Below are 18,637 nucleotides of genomic sequence, written 5' to 3'. Positions count from 1 at the left end.
GCTGTGAAAAGTTGAGTAAACATAGATACATCAAAATGGAATACTAAAAGAGTTCTAATAACCAGAAAAGAGGAAAGAGGAAGCAAGGGAACAAAAAACAGGACAAGAAGAAAACTGATCATAAAATGGTGGCCCTAAATCCAAATGAATAAAAACTTACATTAGTGGTCTAAACACACACATTTAAAGGCAGAATACACGTTCCTATCAGGTGCACACACCACATTTCAAGGCAGCTCAAATTCTTGGCCATCAAACATCTTAAATTAAAAAGAAACTAAATCATACAAAGTATGTTCCCTCAGCATAACAGAATTAATACAAGAAATCAGTAACAGAAGTTACTTGAAAAATTCAGCAAAGATACTCTGAAATTAAAAAACACGATTCTAAATATGTATGGACTGGGAGCAGTGGCTCATTCCTGTAATCCTAGCACTTTGGGAGACTGTGGCAGAGGGACTGCTTGAAGCCAGGAGTTCGAGACCAGCCTGGGCAATATATCAAGACCTTGTCTCTATAAAAAATAAAGAAAAATAACTGGGTGTGGTGGTGCGTGCCTGTAGTCCCAGCTACTCGGGAGGCTGAGGTGGAAGGATCGCTTGAGCCCAGGAAATCAAGGCTGCAGTGACCTGTGATGACACCACTGCACTCTAACCTGGGTGACAGAGGGAGACCCTGTGTCTAATAAATAGGTAAGGAGATAAGTAAGGTCACAGCAGACATCTCGACTTAGTCTGTTTGTGCTGCTATCATGGAATACCTGAGACTGGTAAATTCATACTGAACAGTGATTCACTGGCCCACCGTTCTGGTGGCTGGGAGGTCTCGTGGGAGGCTGGAGGGCAGAGACAGAGGGCCCCCCGCCACAGCCCTTTTTATAATGGCTTCAATCCCTCATGAAGGCGGAGTTCTCATGACCTAAGCACCTCCCAACTCTGTCTCATTGGGGATTAAATTTCCAATGCATGAATTTTGGGGGGCCATGTTCCAACCATAGCACATCTTAATCAAAATTTGAAAATATTTTGAATTGAACACAAAAATGTAACATATCAAAATTCCTGGAATGCAGCTAAAGCAGTGCTCAGATGGAAATTTACAGCGGTAGATGCTTACATTAGAAAACAAGAAAGTTCTTAAATATGCAAGCCGGCCTTCCACCGTAAGCTAGAAAGAGAAGAGGAAGATAAAACTAAAGCAGGCAGATGGAAGGAAATAAAGAAGAGAGCTGACAAAGGAGAAAGAGTGAAGACACCGACTAGCGCTATCAGGAAGGTGAGAGGCGTGTTGAGACAAACCCAGCAGACACCATGATGTTAATGAGGGAATGGTACAAACATTCCCTTGCTCATAAATTTGAGCAACAAACAACCCCCTCCCCCCCACACACAAACCCACATACAATCTACTAAAATTCACCTGAGATGAAAGAGAACTCACTGTTCCTGTGAGTCCACTCTTCCTGTAACCATGAGAACCTGCCACAGCCACAACCCTAGGCCCAGATGGTTTCACCAGCAGATCCTACAAAACATGTAAACAGATAGCACCAATTCTATAGAATCTCCTCTAGGAAATAAAGGAGAAAGGGACATTTCCACCTCCTTTCACTCATTATGTTGAAACCAAAACCACACAAACTGAGGACTGCATGAACACAGATGCAGAATTACTGATGTCAACAAACTGAATTCAGCAACACATAAAAAGACTACCCTATGATCCAGGGGGTTTACTCAAGGCATGCAGGGCTGGTTCGATATTGAAGATTTCACAAATAACAAGGACATACTGTCAATCACCACTGACAGCCTAAGGAAGAAAAACACAGGACCATGTCAATGGGTGCAGAGAAAGCATTTGACAGAATTCAACAGCCAACATGATAAACACTCTCAGCAGACTAAGAACAGAAGGGAACCTGCTCAGCCTGGTAAAGGGCAGCGGCTGCTGCACACCTCACGGTGAGAGACTGCTTCCCCCCAGACGAGGGACCAGATAAGATGTCAACTCTCCCCTCTCCTATTCAACACTACACTAAGGCCCTGGGGCACGTGCTAACACAAGAAAATGCAACACAAAGCACATAGATTTTCATGGAATAAACAGAAGAGTTCTTATTCACAGATGACAGGATTGCGAAGAATTTAGGAAACAAAAACAAAACAAGAAAACCCTCCCAGAACTAACAAGTGAGTTTAGCAAGGTCATAGGTTACAAAGCCAGCACACAAATCAGTCATATTTCTATACACAAGCAATGAACTGGAAACAGTTGACACAAACAAACATTTACAATAACTCCAAAAACTAAAACTAAAAAAAGAAAAAGAAAACAATGAAACCATGTGCATCTCTAACAAAAAAAGAAGTAGGTTGTGTGGCGAAATTCGCAAAATGCTGATAAAAGAAATCAGAGAAAACCTACATAACGGAGAGACATGCCATGTCGTGGACTGGAAGACATCGCAATAAAGACAGGGACTCTCCTCAAACTCATCTACAAATTTAATGTAATTCCTACAAAAATCTCAGCAGGATTTTTATAGATAAAGACAAACCGAATCTAAAATTTAAATGGAAAAATAACAAAACTAAAATAGCCAAAACAATTTTGAAAAAAGATGCATAAAGTTGGAGGGATTGTGCTACTGATCTTAAGATGTGCGATAAAGCTACAGTAGGTTAAGATGTGTGCTGTCAGCAAAGGGACAGACAGAGGGAGCAGAGACAGACTCACGTGGTCAACAGGATTCTGACAAAGATACAAGAGTAGTCCAGTGGTGGCTGAGTGGCGGTGATCCTCCCCGGCGGGGGTGAAGGGTTCTGGAGCTCCTGGCTCTGCCAACAGAGCCATCCTCTGGCCGCACGGGTGCAAGATCTGAGGCTCTCAACGGTGGAGCACCGGCAGGCTAGCGAGTAAGCATCAGAGAATTTCCACCTCCCTGAACTGAGGTTTCAGTGAAAACCTTTCTTCCCTCTGCTTGCTGCTGAATGAAAGAGTGTTTCCAATTGTGCACAACCAGGTGGCCTAGGATGCGTCGTTCCTAATCAAAGTCTGCTCGGTTAGGAGGTAGATGGTGGCGGAGCCCTGCCACCTGTCTGGGGCATCTGTGGGCGCGCAACTGAACAGCTGGGGCGGTGAACAAGTTATCGATAGGCTGCTTGACAGGGGATGGGTAGACGGGAAGGCCCTAGATCCCGAGACGTGCCAGGGCCCCCAGAGAAGAATAGGGCTCCCGTCTCAGGGGAACTCATCCATGGTCACAAGAGTGGACGGTGGGGGAGGCCAGGGAGACTGCTTCTTTTTTTTTTTTCTTTGAGACAGAGTCTTGCTCTGTTGCCTGGGCTAGAGTGCTGTGGCGTCAGCCTAGCTCGCAGCAACCTCAAACTCCTAGGCTCAAGCAATTCTTTTGCCTCAGCCTCCCGAGTAGCTGGGACTATAGGCATGCGCCACCATGCCCGGCTAATTTTTTCTCTATATATTTTTAGTTGTCCAGATAATTTCTTTCTATTTTCAGTAGAGACGGGGTCTCGCTCTTGTTCAGGCTCGTCTCGAACTCCTAACCTCGAGCGATCCTCCCGCCTCCGCCTCCCAGAGTGCTAGGATTACAGGCATGAGCCACCGCGCCTGGCAGAGGCTGCTTCTTGATCTCCCTTCTCACTCGCCTGTGACCTTCCAGCCCATCCGAGGTGCTCCTTCTAGTTGAGAACAGGCCAGGCAGGATGCCTCCTGCTGCACGCTGAGGAGTATGATAAGCTGGAGTGCTCTCCTGCCAGCTCCCCAGGAGGCTCGGGGTTGTCAGAGGCCAGCTATTGGGCCAAGCATGGACCTGCCAACCCAGGTGTCATAAGCACTTCTCACCATGGCAGTAGGAAACCTGGCAGCCACCATGCACCCTGGCTCTGCAGCCTTACTAGAAGCACAGAGCCCCCAGCCTCATCTGCCGAGTGAGTGTGACCCCCAGGGCACCCCCTGGGCAGCTCCATCGAGGTGCTTCCCCCTGGCCCATCTCCTTCCGGTTCCTGGACACTTCACCCCCTCCCCAAGGCCTTGAGTAGTGCAGAGCAGTGGCCGGGGCTCACGGCCTTGACCAACATCACATCCCGGGGCCTTTCTCCACCCCTCTCTGAAGTTCTGAGGTTCCTGCCTGGCGCCCGGCTGCTCTGCTTGGGGGCAGGAGGATGCCCTCCTGGGGAGGCCCGGTTTTAGTCCACTCCTGACTGACACTACTGGCAGAGCCCAGCCACGCCTGACATCGCGCCCACGTGCCCAATCACTTGGGCACCTTGGTCTTTCCCCACCTGGACTGCAAGTGCCTAGATGGCAGGACCCAAGGGTAGTACCTCGGGCTGGCACAGGACCGGCCCACACGGGATGTCAAACATATGTGCTCGCCAAGCCTGGGATACCAGCCCTTCCCCCCGACGCCCACTAACTGCACAGCTCAGCAGGGCCCCTGCACACCACTGTCTCATTTGAGCTGCTCAGCTGCCATCACGGCACCCCGTTTGTATCTGAGCAAACCGAGGCCTGGTGGCGGTGGTCCTGCCCCAGGGCACAGCTTAAAGACAGACCTCCGCCAGGTGAGAGCTCGGCGCTGCCAGGCACACGGGCAGCTCCCCACAGCACTTGGCCTGGTGGCCCAAGGAGTGGCCATCAGGGCACTTCTCTGGGTCTCCCCTCTCTCCCCGGCTGAGGCTGTCTCCGGAGATAGCACTGGCTGAAGCGGGAATAGCGCGGGTCACAAGTCTGGAATTGGAGAGGCAGCACATTCACACACAGAGAAAAGCAGCACACATTAGTGAAACTGGAAAAGAAAATCACCGGTCTCTTCCTCGCCGCCCCAGGCGCTGAGCGCTGAGCAGTCGACCAGAGCCAGGCCTCCCCGTGAGGGCCGCACAGCGCCCGCCATCCTCCCAGAGACACCTTTAGGATCAGCTCTGCCCACAGTCAGGCAGTGACAAATTTGATCGGCTTCAATGTGTTGTTTTGACAGGATTAGACTATTTTAATGTTAATGCATTACCTAATTAAACTGCAATTAATAACCCTCCTGGTCCCACCTGGGTATGGGTTGTGATTCCTTTGTCAAAGAAGCCAGGAAAGTCACACCATGGTGTTCCTGGCTGACCTTTGGAGTAGCCACCCTGGGAGCCCTCAGGGCAGGGGCTGCTTATCTGCCCCTGTGTCCTCAGCCCCTGGGCCCAGGGCCCACACTGACAAAGCCCTTGGGAGAACTTCAGGGTGGTGACGTGCTCCGGTCAGAAGGTAGACATCCACGCCTCTGCGCACCCCCACCCCTTCCCCCGCTCTTCCCAGCTCCACGTTCCCTAGACCCGGAAGAGACCATCTACTGACCTCACAGATGCCAGGTGATCGGGGCACAAAGGGGCTGAAGCCATCATGGAGGGACCCCAGGGACCCCCAGGACTGGCTCCCTGGCAGGATGCTGGGCGTCAGTCTCAGGTCACTTGGGTTTCTCCTGGCTGGCAGGAACAGGCCTGATGACCTGCTGGCTGGAAGCCCTCACAACCCACCCTGGCCTCTCCTGACCCAGGGGACGCACCCTCGCCCAACCTAGGAGTGGCCCAGGACAGCTAGGCTGGGAGGAGCACTGGTGTTTGCACCCTGCTCAGAGACACGCAGGATTGTCCCTGCAGGGAGGGGCAGGGGCAGGGGCAGGCTCAGGAATCAGGTTCACGCTGTGGAGCCTGCCTGGAGGTTCTGCAATGGCAGCGCAAGCGCTCCCACCCCTCTGGACAAGGGAGACGAGGGTGCCATTGCGGGCAGCAAGGGGTGGGCCCCAAGGAGGTGGCAGCACAAAAGCCTGGGCAAATTGGTCCAGCCCTGGGCTCTGAGGGCCTATGTGGGAACATGGGGTCCTTAGCGCCCATGACCACGCTGCCCGAGACCCTGTGTCTGCCCCCATGTCCCCCTGGCTTCCCGTGACCACCCCTGGAGAAAGCTCACCTCCGTTCCCGCTTGTCCTCACTCACAGAGTTGCTGGAGCCACAACTGGACCTGCCAGTGACCAGTAGGTGCCCAATAAATCACCAAGGGAGAGGAGGTAAATGAACAGAAACGCCAGCCAAGCTGGTTACCCACCGCCTTCTAAACACGTCACAGGCTACCCCAGCCCCACCAGGGCTTCCCCTCCCTACTCCTGCCACAGCCAGGTGTAAATCCACATCCTCCAGGATGCCCACTCTGAGTTCCCAACCAACTAGTCTAGTCCCTGCTGCTTCCTCTGCATGCGAAGGAGCCTGCTGGGGGAGGGTGCTCTCTACCCTCCTGGCTCCAGCCAGGAGACATGTGAGCCCCTGCCCTGGAGAAGCTCCTACCTGCCAACCTGGCTTGGAACAGCTGCGTCCCCTCCCCGCTCTGCCAGCTGTGACTTCAGACCCCCGGAGCTCTTTACTCCACAGTTGGGGCAGGATGGGTCAAAGCACCTGCAGAGAGGGCAGTAAATGGGCCCAGGGGTCACACTGACCTCCAAAGATACACGAGCAGGGGCTGCCGGGAAGGAGATGCTTGCACAGCCCTGCAAGACGGTGGCGCCAGGGCAGGGCCACGGATCAGGCCAGCACCACAGTGGTCAGGCCCGGGTGAGGGACAGAGCTGCTCCCCTCCCGGGGAGAACTGGGAGTGGAGCATGCAGCAAGGAGAACACCGAGAGCATTCATCCCAATAGTCGCACCTCTGTGCTAGTTGTCTACGTAGGTGCTTCCTGACTTTTTTTTGGTGGAGTGGCAAACATAAAACACGAGAAACGCATCTGACACACAGGGAAGGAGGAGGCTATGTGCAGCCAGGGGCAGCAGCCCTGGAGCAAAGGCACCAATGTCCACAGCAGCCCACGCCAGGCACACAGGTGAGGAGAGCTCTGGCCCATGTCTCCTCTGGAGACATCTGATGCCCCACGTTTTGTCTGAGGAAGCCCCGGTACCCTCTGACCGGTTCCAGCCCATGCTGGCTGCTCCCCAAGCCCGCCGTCCTGGGATCTTCCTTCGCCCCCTCCGAGCCTGGAGCTCCTGTATTCTGCGCCGCATCTGCTTTCTTGGTTTGCTCCCTCATGTTATTGGGCCACATCCTTCACCAGCTTCCCCAGAAAGAGTACTTGGGAGGTAAATTTTTAAGACCTTGGACAGCTGAAAATACATGTAATTCTTCCTCCAAACTCAACTGGGAGCTGGGGTGGGCATGGGACTCTCAGTGGCAGTCACTCCGCTGGGAAGTAGAAGGTGCGGCTTCCAGCTGCCAGGCTGCTGCTGAGAGTATTAACTGATTCGGACCTTCGTCCTTTGACAAATGACCTATCTTTTCCTTCTCTGGAAGTTTACAGCCTGCTCTTTGTCCCTGTATTCTGAGTTTCACGAGGATGTATATTTGTACAGATCCATTTCCATCCAAGGAAAGGGCCTTTTGCGCATATTCCACGAGGCGGATCATCAGCTCCTCCCACCCCGGAGCTGCTCTCCAAGCACTTCACTTGTGACCCCCACCCCCCACCCCATCTTCTGCTCCCCCGGCGCCCTTTTACTCAGACCTGGATCCCTGGACTGGTCGGTCCTCTGATTTTCTTACCTTTTTCCTCCTGTTTTCCATCTCATTTTCTTTTTGCTCTACTTTCAGATAAACTTTCTCAATTTTATCTTATAAAACTTGCATTTAGATTTCCATCTAACTCTCAATATCTTTAACTTCTCAAAGTTCATTTTGTTCTCAGAATTGTTTAAAGGTATCTTGTTCTTGTGTCGTTGAAACGTCCTGTCTTATCTCTGAAGACATCCACAGCACAATTCTTTGGAGGTTTTCTTCGCTGTGATGGTCTACTGCCTTCAAGTTGCATTTTTCTATTGTTTACTTTGATCTATATTTTCCATCTCAGAGGCCTTTTCTTCTTCTTTCCGGTGTCTGACAATCCTGGGTGTCTTGCTGTCATAAGTGGGTGCCACAGGGCACACAGGAACCTCTGAGCGGGAGGATGAGGCTTCCCCACGGACTAACTGGGCTGAGCAGTTCCACTGGGAACCTGCAATGTCGGTGCCTTTTGGGGCTGGTCAGGGCCCCTGGCCTGGAGGCCACACCTGCCACCGCCAGCACTCCAGAGTGCACTGAGCGGGCCTGGGGCGGGAGGCGTCTTGAAGTCCATCAGCATCCTCTGCCTCACCCTCTGTGCTCACTCTAGGCTTACGTCCTGGCCTGGGCCTGTCCGGAGACCCTCCGCAGCCCCTCCCCAGAGCAGCTGTTCACAAACTTGCCTGAGCACCTGAGCATCTTACAGGGCTGGTCAGCAGATGTCCGGGCCCAGCCCAGGACTTCTGACTCAGAGGTCTGAGACGGAGCAAAGAATATGCATTTCCAAAATGGTCCCAGAGAGGCTGCTGCCAGCCTGGGACCACATTTTAATAAACTGCTGGCTTTTTGGTTTTTTATCTTTTTTGAGGAGAGACAACTGCCCACTGCACACAGCTGAGGGTAAGATCTGGGGCTCTGTCTCACAGCTGAACTCTCAACCAAGCATCCTCCATCCCCCGTGTTTTAGCCGGTTACACCTCTCCCTGCTGTCACTTGCCACCAGCTCCTGGGAGAGCTGAGGTGTGAATCAGACCCGTCTGGCTCCACCTACTGCAGCTCAGAATTCCTTTTGCCGAGTCCATTTAGTCACCTACTTTCCAGATTCCAAGTCTGCTGCTGCACTCTCTCTCTGTGACTTCCAAGGGTCTGGGGCAGGAGGGCACAGACGATGAGTCCAATCAGCACTGGGATCCAGACACTTCTCATCCACCTCACCCTCAACTGGCCTAGGCCTCTGCATACATGCCCCTTCCCCTCTTTCAGGCAACCTTGGCCCTGACTCCTTCTCCCAGGCCAGATCTGAAAGCCTCTCCTGTCCCCTCTAGTGTGACACAGAAGCACCCCTTCCAGCCTTGAACACCTGTCACGGCCATATTCCAAGTGCCCATGTCCCCACAGTGGAGCACAGAGCCCGGGGGACAGGATGGATGAATAAATAAATGAGCAAACAGTCAAGGGACTGATCTATTACACTAGATGCTGGTAAGGGACCCTTCCAAGAATCGTTTTGCAAATGCTCCAAGTTTGCATTTTCAGCTCTTAAATTTGCCAGGACACACAGGCAAGAGGAGGAGCCGTGGCCAGAAGGGCTAGAGGACACAGGGACTCGGGCCTTCACGGCCCCCATGGAGACCTGGAGGCAACCCCTGTGGTGGGGAGAGCTGGGAGGAAGCCCAGGACTGCCCCCAACTCACCCAGAGGTCGTGTGAGAGAGGCCTGCCCCTACTCTTGGCTTTTGTTTCCCACCTGGGCTACCGGGAAAGAGGGCGGACACACCTGGCTAGCTGGCCACAGAGCCATGCCGTGCTGGCAGGGCACACCCCCACTCACGGCCAACTTTGCTGCGTAGCCTGGACCTGAGTATGCAGTCCCTGCACCAGCACATGGGGCAGCCAACATAATCCGTCGGCTGGCAGGAGAGGCCTCCTTGTGCAGCCCCAGGGAAGGTTATCGGGAGGTCTGTCCATGCTAACAAGCCAGTGTCTAGGAACCCCTGGCGGCGGCCCATGGCCTACACAGCTGAGGCTGATGAGAACTGAGAAGCCCAAGAACCACTTGTACGGTGAGTGGAACACGATGGCCCCAGGAGCCGGGTGTTGGGGGGCAAGCTTTGGTGGGCCTCACTCTGTGTCACCAGTCTCTGCTCCACCCAGGGAAGGGGGAACAACCCAGGAAGTAAGGCCCTTCTAGGCCTGGTTCTGTCACGTTTCTTAATGTGCCTTGATATTCCAATCTACAGAAAATGACATGGGATTTATTAAGGGTCAGTACAAGTCCCTGCTAAGAGGTCCCAAAAATTAATTCTGAAAACCTAGAGGGGAGAGGTGTGAGGAGTAAAGGGGTGTGCATGCATGAGGGTGTGCAAGGCTCGCACACGCCCTGTGCTCATTGCTCATGAACCCAATACGGGGTCACAGAGAGAGGACCGCTCGAGCAAATGCTGTTCCATAAAATGCCAAGGGGCACAGAGTCCCATCGACTCCATACCGTGTCAGTCACAGGTGAACCCCAGGACAAAGGACACTGACAAACCTGAGACCTGCCGGACGCGGATGCTGAGGCTGGGGGGGGCCCAGAGACCACCTCATGCTAATGACACTCACAGGAACCAGCAACAAGACTGAGGACAACAAAATGCCATCAGTTCTCAGTGCCCGCGGCATCTAGCCCCCATGCCGGGGCTTCGCGGCACCACCCCCTGTAGTATTGTTACGGCCTCGACTCAACAGCTGAGACACTGAAGCTTCGGGGTCACACCTTGAGTAAGGGCACAGCTGGCCACTCTATGCAGGCTGGCTGACCTTGACCTCACAACCACAGGCTTGCCAGGCACCAGGCCTTATGCCTCGGGGCTTTGGGATGCGGCCCTTGGGTGTTCTACAAAGGTCTATGGAGAGAGCAAACGGAGGGTGGGAGGGAGGGCCCCACCTAAGACTCTCTGACAGACGGACGACCAGAAGAACCCGCCCCACACGTCAGCGGGGCTCGGCACTATGGGAAGGTCCAGCCTTTCCAGCTCCGCTCTCCAGGGAACACCCCCAGCCTTCACCAGATGCGGTGACAAACACACGGAAAGGAAATGGGAAGAGGCTTCATCAGGCAGAAAGACACACCCAGAAACAAAATCGAGACGCACGTGTCAAGAGAACAGCAGCCCACAGCGCCCCCCAGATGACCCTGCAAATACCTCCAGGCTGAGGCAGCAAGAGTGTTGCCACACACAGGAGCGGGGGCAGGCCTGTGCTCCAGGCTATGTGGAAGGACCCGAGGCCCAGGGCGTGGGGCAGCGTGCTTCGGGGGGTCTAGACCACAATCAGTGTCTCTGGGCTCATGGAACCCTGCTACTCTAGGTGACGGATCTGCCTGTCCCTGTGGCTGCAGAGTGGGCTCAGCCAGGGTGGCACTTGGTGCCTGTCACACTCCCTGAGGCTTGGAGTGAGCGGATCCCAGCGTCACTTCACTACATCAGAGGGGATAGGCCACACATCTGAAGGTCACTGCTCTGATTTACAGACCTGGAGGGCACAGCCAAGGGGCACCAACTCCCGCTTGGCCTTGCTCCCCCCGGGACGCTGCAAAGGGCTCTCTGGGCTTGTGAAGTGTGCTTAGCCCACTGAAAGATGGCCCGTTTTCATGGAGTATTGGATTTATTCGTGATTAATGGGCCACATATAAACTGATAAATGATACTTATTTATTTTAGGGGGTCTGAGAAGATTTTAGCTGCTTATTTCTCTACCGCTGCCTGAGTTATTTTGGCTACCTGCAGACTCAGAAGACTAAACCTGTCTGTGCAGCCCCTGGGGCCAGGACGCTGGGTCCCCGCCATCCACAAGGTTGGCTGCCCGGAAGGGAGCACAGACCTTCTAAGGCGTGGCGACCACACTGCCTCCACGTGAAGGACAGACAGGTGGACACTGAGTCCACCCTGGGAGGACATGCAGCTGACCTGCCTGCTGCATGTTGGGCGGAGAGAGGGGCCTACCTGCCACCTCCTTGGACGACGGCAGACATGCAGTGGCCTCGAGGTCAGCTGGGACGGGGCCTCCTCTCTCCAGAGCACGCACCAGCCCTCGTAGCCGCTCGCACTCCGCCTGCAGCTGGTCCCGGTCCTCGCGCAGGCGCTGCCTAGCCACGCTGGTGGGGTTCAGGCTCATATGCACCACTTTGGTCCTGTTCCGGTCATAGTCGCCCTGCAGGACACACACGGCACAGGGGTCACCACAGCTGGGACCAAACCCACAAGGCCTCTGTGAGCAAGAAAACTAGAGATGCGTTCGACACCTGGACCCTGGACCTGAGAACCAAGAAATTCTCAGTAGGGGACCCGTGTTCTGAATCACAGAGCCAGTGATCTCAGCCCCTCCCTGCTCGCCTCGGGGCTCAAGTCCCCACCCCGTAAGTCCCCACTGGCAGCACCCCTGGCACAGCCCCTGCTGGCTCCCTCCCAACATGCCCCACCCTGCACACCCCCCGACATGCCCCTGGGAGGCTGCAGGTCTGCCGCACACTTGGGGATTAAAGACCAATCTTAAGAACAAATTGTGACGCACATCTTTGTAGAGTGTGCCTTGGTTTCCCCACTCTCTGTTGGCAAACATTCGTGTGACTGGGCCCAGTCCGCCCTACACCAGAGCCCCAAGAGGTCTCTTGTCAGCCCTCCGTCCTCAAGTCTGTAAGAGGACGGCTCACGAACCAGGGAAGCAGGATCATGACATGACACAACTCTATCGAGTAGAATGGCCCTAGATTTGCAGAAAGATGGTGAGGACAGGAGAGTCCCAGGAACCCCACCAGCCTGTCCACGAGTGTGGCCCGTCTGCCACAGTTGGGGCCCACACCAGGCACTGTCACTAGCGGGAGTCCACACCCCTCCACACGTCCTCAGTTTGACCCAAGGGCCATTTCCCACCTGGGACCCTACATGGCATTTGGTCGTGGCTACAACAGTTCCTCAGACTCCCCTTGTTTTTGATGGCCCTGCTGGGTTTCAGGAGGGCGGGTCAGGTGCTCCATGGAATGTCCCTGCACTGGGTTCGTCTGACGTTTATTCCTGGTGACAAGGGACATGGGCCTAGGAGGAGGACAGAGGTGAGGTGCCTGCATTCCCCTGGCCGCCCTGGGCACCCGCTGGCACGCCTACTGGGCTCTCCCTGTGGAGTTGCTTCTTCCTCCCTCTCTTCCTCCCCCGCGAGTGGGGTGGGGGTTGGGCCCCCCTCCTCAAGGGCACACTCTACAGACAGTATTTGGAATTCTTCCATACTGGAGATTTGTCTCTTCTCTTTATTTCTTAAACCACTCATTGGTATCAGTATTGACTTATAAATTTTATTTCGTATTTCGGGTTATAATCTGGTATTACTTCATTTTGTTGCTTATTCCAGCTTTGGCCACTGGGAACTTTTTTTCTTAAGAGGCAGAGTCTCACTCTGTCCCCCAGGCTAGAGCGCAGTGGCGTGATCACAGTTCGCTGTCACCTCCTAGCCCACAAGGCGATCCTCCCTCCCCGGCCAGGATGAACATCTCTGGGGTCCCTGGGGCCACCAGCTCCCTGACAGGGAAAGGGGCTGGCGTTGGGCAGGGGAGGGAGAAAGGGCAGCGCCAGAGCCCTCAGGGCCCTCCAGGGAACACTGCTGGCCACTGAGCCAGCTCAGAACCCACAGTGTGCGGGCACACAGGCCCAGGGTGCGGCTCCCACCAAGTGCCCTGGGAGGCACCACGCGCTTGAGGCACAGAGCAGCTGAGCAGCGGGCCACTGGCAGGGCCCCTCCCTGGGACCCAGATGTCACCAATTCAAGCCAGCCCAGTGCCTGCCACCCAGCTCTACACGCAGGGACTGTCCTCCCCTTGGACTTGGCAGGAACACACAGGCACCGCAGCGCAATAGCAGAAGCCGCTAGCAGGGAGCTGCTGGGTTTGCAGATGGCTCCCTCGGCCCTCCCCTCTGTGCTTCCTCAGGAAGAGGGAGGAGGGAGAGAAAGGCCACCCACTCAGGCTGGGAGAGAGGGAGGTGGCAGCCCTGCCCCGGGTCTGGGGCAGGGGAGGAGGCGCTGCCACAGAGGGTTACGGAGGCTCTTCACGGGTTTTCTAGGAACCTTGTAGAAACCCCAAAGGATGAAGAGACATCCTGTAACTTGAGCTGAATCACAGACTTTCAGGGTTGAAAGGGACTGTTACTTCATTCGATTTTAACAGTCTGGGCGAGATAACCCAGTGTGTGAAATGCATCCACCCACGTGGGAGCCGCTCTGACAGCGGGTGGACCAGCACTTGTTTCTAGGGCTTTGTGGGTTGCATGTGCATCTCAGCCGCCCTCAGCACCCAGTGAAGTCTCAGGGCCACGAAGGACACAGGAGAGGGTGCAGACCGATGTTGCCGGGAGAGCCACAGCCTCTGCCCTGACTGAAGTTCTGTGTTTGCAGCAAGAAGGCAGCTACAGAGGACAGGAGCGAATGTGCGGCCGTGTGTCCACTCATGGAAACACAGATCAGAATGTCAAAGAATTTTCATGTGTCCCAAAATATTCTTTTGATTTTTCTTTAATCCCTTGAAAACATAAAAACAATCCTTAATTTATGGGCTAAACGGAAACGGACGGCAGGCTGATTTGGTCGGGGGCTGTAGCATGCAGACCCCTGGGTAACAAGGGGCAGCCCAGCACACACGGCCCCTCTGGCCCTGCTGAGGCCATGGGCCACTGCCCCTCGCCGGGACTCAGCACTGCCAACCTCCTGGGAGCCATCCCCGAGCAGGGCGTGGGGACAGGAGCAACAGTGTGGCCTTGGCCCAGCACGGCCCCTGTCCAGGCCTCAGCATCCTCCGCGCAGCAGGTGCGGGAAGCACAGGTGGGGGCAGGAAGCGTCGCGGCACCTGGGCTGGCCTCATACCCAAGGACGGCAAGCTCCAGGGGAATGTTGCCATGGAAACGCCCAGGCTGGTGGGCAGAAATGAGCACCATGGGCTCCGACCTGGGACAAGGGTGCCTGGTGACTGGCCCGTCATTCTGAGGTAATGTTTTTCCCTTCGTGGTGACTTAAGGTCGAGGAAACACCTCTGCATATTAGAGAGTTCAAAGGTAAGGGGGGAGCCAGCAGGGCTTACCAAACCCACAGGAAAAGAAAACAAAACTGAGAAAATGGGAAAGAGAAGACACTCCTGTAAAATCTATAGGTACATGAGCAGGCAGAGCACTGAAGACCCCACCCAGGCATGACAGGGTATCCACGTGATCAGTGATCCTGGCTGATGTGGTTGGGGAAGCCTCCCCCAGCTTCTGGCCATAGGAGAGCAGGGTCACCACCCTTGCCCCATACAGCATAGCTGACTGAGCCTGGCCTGGCTGGACAGAGGTGAGTGTGGTCTGTGCAAAGCCACTGTGTCCAGGCTGGGACCCAGGCCCTGACCTTGTCCTCCTTAGCGCCGAGCACGCCCCAGGCCCAACAGCGGGTCAGAACGCAGATTCCTGCAGCCTGGCCTCCACCTCGAGCGGGAGGCACCTGGTGTCATGGAGAGAGCACCCATCTGGGCGTAGTGGCCAGGGCCAGCCCACCAGCTGTATCGCTGATCACGGCCATGAGCGTGCTCAGCTCCTGTTTCAGGGTGACATGGAAAACCCACCTCTCAGGAAGGCTGGCTATCAGGGCCCTCTGTGGGCGATAACTCTCTGTGCTGGCATCCACTATGTCCATAAATCGGGTGGACTTTCTACCTGATGCCTGGAGAAGGCAGAGCCCCCAGAAATGACACAGAACTAGGACCAGCAGGGGCAGAGTGGGTCCTGGGCTCTGCCTCTGCTTCCTCACACTGTGACTTGGGGCCCAGTCCTTGGCCTCCCTGGGTTCATTCCTGCCACCCTTCCTTTCTTCCACCTGCCTGTCCACCCACCCATCCATTCATTCATGCTCCACCTGCACCCATCCGGCCCGTGCTCTGTAAGCACAGGTGTGCATGTGGCGGGGAGCCCACCACTCAAGGCAGGTGCAGCAGAGGGGCCTGCTGGGTGAGCTCAGGGGGAGGCGGGCCACACCTGGGCCTTCTACACCCACGTCCCCAGGTGGGACCAGCCCTTGGCCCAGCCAAGACAGGACTGAGCCCTAAGGTGGAGGCTGAGTCCTACCTGGTGGCAACAGCTGAACGGCCAGGCTGCTGCCGTGACCACAAGCCTGGCAGCTGTCATGACCACAAGCCTGGTAGCCATGCATGGTGGCTCTACACATCAGCACCCCCATGTGACAAGCATTTCGTCGGGTGCTAGAAACAGCGGGTACTAGAGCATGTGGCCTCTCTAGTCAGAGCTAGCAGTTTAGGGAGATATGTCTGCCTCCCTTCCTGGGTCCAAACATGTGTGGCCTCCACAAATCTCAAGGTCAACGTCACATGTTCCACCTGAGCCCCCAGCTCGAGGCCCTGTAGTGACCTGGCTCTGCCCTGTGGTCCTGTTCACGCTGTTGACTCACTTCTCTCTCTAGCCTGAGTCAGCCCCCAGCAGATGGCCACTGTCCCTGACCCTACTGCAGCCCCTGCCTGTGTCCACCAAGCCCACCCCAAGTCACTGGGCCCTCATGCTCTCCTGGTGTCCAGGCACCTCTCCGAGTGCTCAGGACACAGCACTGGCATTGCCTGTTTGTAAACTTGTCTCGCCCACAAGGCTGTAAGCTCTGCAGAGACAATGTCTTCCCCGCACAGGACAATGCCTGCCTGTCCACCCCTCAGCTCTAAACACAGCATCTGAGAGATCACAGCAGGCCACTGTAGAGATGGAGCAGGTGGGCCACACCTCTTGCTCATCCTCCTGCACGTACGAGGAGCCCGTGGGTCGGGCATGGGAGGCCTGACACAGCAGAATCTAGGCTGCTTGAAAGGCTCTTCCACCCAGCGGGAGTAAAACGGCATCTCGGGGGCCAGCTTACAGTATCACAGCAAGGACTGTTCCCAACCAGGCCAGCCCTGCAGGGTCAGGCAGGCCCTAGGGGCAGAACCTGCACTAAATCAACCCTGGGAGTTGAGCCAACCTCGCTTCTATCATTTCTGTTCAAATCAAAGCGGGGCCTAAAGGAAGATCCGCGAGTGCCATCCCTGACTCCGCACTGCCTCTGCCTGGGCGACACACAGAGGAAGGACAAGTCTGAGGCCACCAAGGGCATCTGGTCTAAGGCTGCAGCTCCTCTGTGGCCACTCAACACGTGCTAGGGCCCTCCTCCAGGTAAGAGGGCTGAGGGGATCGCAATGGTTAAGACACAACTGCACTGGTGAACCCAGCACCATCCTGTTTGCAGCAGTTATTCACAGAAACTGGGAAGGTTCATGTGGCCTCCGGCCCTGTGAGCCACAGTGTCTCTGTGGCAGTACCCATCTCTTCCACTGTGGCATGAAAGCAGCCACAGATGACACACAAACAAATGAGCAGTGCTCTGCTCCAATAAAACTTTATTTACAAATCAAGCAGTGGGCTGGACTGGGCTCTAGTTCACTGATTCCTGGAACTGGGAGGGTAACGGTCCTCCCAGGTGGATGTGTGGGGCAAGCACCTGAGCGCATGGGCCTGTGTCCAGAGGCCTGTTTCCACGGCAGCCTGAATGCCAGAGAGAGGAGGAATGGCCCTGAGTCCTATAACAAATGGCACCCACTCCTGTGCCCAGCTGCCCCAAAATGAGCCAGAGCACTCTTCAAAAATGCAACAGAACACGGCTGGAAGAAATTAAACAAGATCTAAATAATTGGGAAAACATCCCATGTTCATGGACTGGAAGACTTAACATTGGTAAGATGGCAATACTACCAAAGCTGGTCTGCATGGACCTCCTTGCAGAAACCGACAAGCTGATTCTAAAGTGTACATGGAATTGCAAGGGGCTGGGGATAGCCAGAGCAATCTGGAAAAGGGAGAACAAAGCAGGAAGACTCACACTTCCTGATTTCAAAACTTATCACAGTATCAAGATAGTCTGGGCACGAGCCTAAGGACAGACAGACCAATAGAATGGAACTGAAAGTCCAGAAATAAACCCTTATGCCTGTGGCTGAGTGATTCCAACAAGGGTGCCAAGGCCACGCAAGAGGGAAAAATAGTCCTCTCAATAAGTGACTAAACTGCACATCCACATGTAGAAGAAGGGACCTGGACCCCTGCCTCACACGATATACAAAATTTAATTAAAAATGGATCAAAGACTTACATGTAAGAGCAAAAACTATAAAACCTGTAGAAGAAAATATAGAGGTAAAACTTCATGACCTTGGATTTGGCTACGGATTCTTAGATATGACTGTAAAACATGAGGAACGACGAAAAACCCCAGATAAATTGGACTTTATCCAAACTAATTACTTCTATGCTTCAAAGAATACCATTGAGAAAGTGACAACCCACTGAATGGGAGAAAATGTTTGCAAATCTATATCCAAGGGACTTATATCCATAATATATAAAGAACTCTTACAACTAAATAATAAAAAAACAAATAACCCAATTAAAAAATGGGCAAAGGATCTGAATAGATATTTACAAGGTCAACAAGCACATGAAAAGATGCTCAACGTCATTCTTCATCAGGGAGGTGGAAAACAAAATCACAATGAGACATCACTTCATACCTACCAGGATGGCTAGAAGGAAAAGGTCAGGTAACAACAAGTGTTGGTGAGGATGCAGAAAAACTGAAACCTTCATACACTGCTGGTGGGAATGTAAAAGTCTGACATTCCTCAAATGACTAAACAGAGTTATCATGTGACCCACGAAATCCTCTCCTAGGTATTATATATACCCAAGAGGACTGAAAATGTCTATCCTGGCCAGGTGTGGTGGCTTATGTCTGTAATCCCAGCACTCTGGGAGGCTGAGGCAGGAGGATCACTTGAGACCAGGAGTTTGAGACCAGCCTGGGAAACATGATAAGACCTTGTCTCTGCAAAAAATAAAAAAAAAAATTAGCCAAGCGTGGTGGTGTGTTCCTATTGTCCCAGCTACTGAGGAGACCGAAGATACATAAGCCCAGGAGTTAAAGGGTGCAACGGGCTATGATTGTGTCACTACACTTTGGCCTGGGCGACA

General features: G+C 54.1%; 1 protein-coding gene across 2 annotated transcripts in view; it reads right to left on the bottom strand.

Moving 5' to 3' along the window:
- MAD1L1 (MAD1 mitotic arrest deficient-like 1 (yeast)) overlaps nt 1-18,637 on the bottom strand; it is a 396,911-nt gene that overhangs the window by 101,005 nt on the left and 277,269 nt on the right. For both annotated transcript variants that reach the window (XM_012639097.1, XM_012639098.1), the window contains one exon: nt 11,570-11,777. In XM_012639097.1, the coding sequence (XP_012494551.1) occupies nt 11,570-11,777 (208 nt within the window). The remainder of the gene's footprint in view (nt 1-11,569; nt 11,778-18,637) is intronic.

Source organism: Propithecus coquereli, unplaced genomic scaffold (assembly GCF_000956105.1).
Source record: "Propithecus coquereli isolate 6110/MARCELLA unplaced genomic scaffold, Pcoq_1.0 Scaffold137, whole genome shotgun sequence".
In the NCBI taxonomy this organism is placed as follows: domain Eukaryota; kingdom Metazoa; phylum Chordata; class Mammalia; order Primates; family Indriidae; genus Propithecus; species Propithecus coquereli.
Note: the sequence above shows the minus strand (reverse complement) of the source record. Positions and strands in the feature narration are given on the sequence as shown.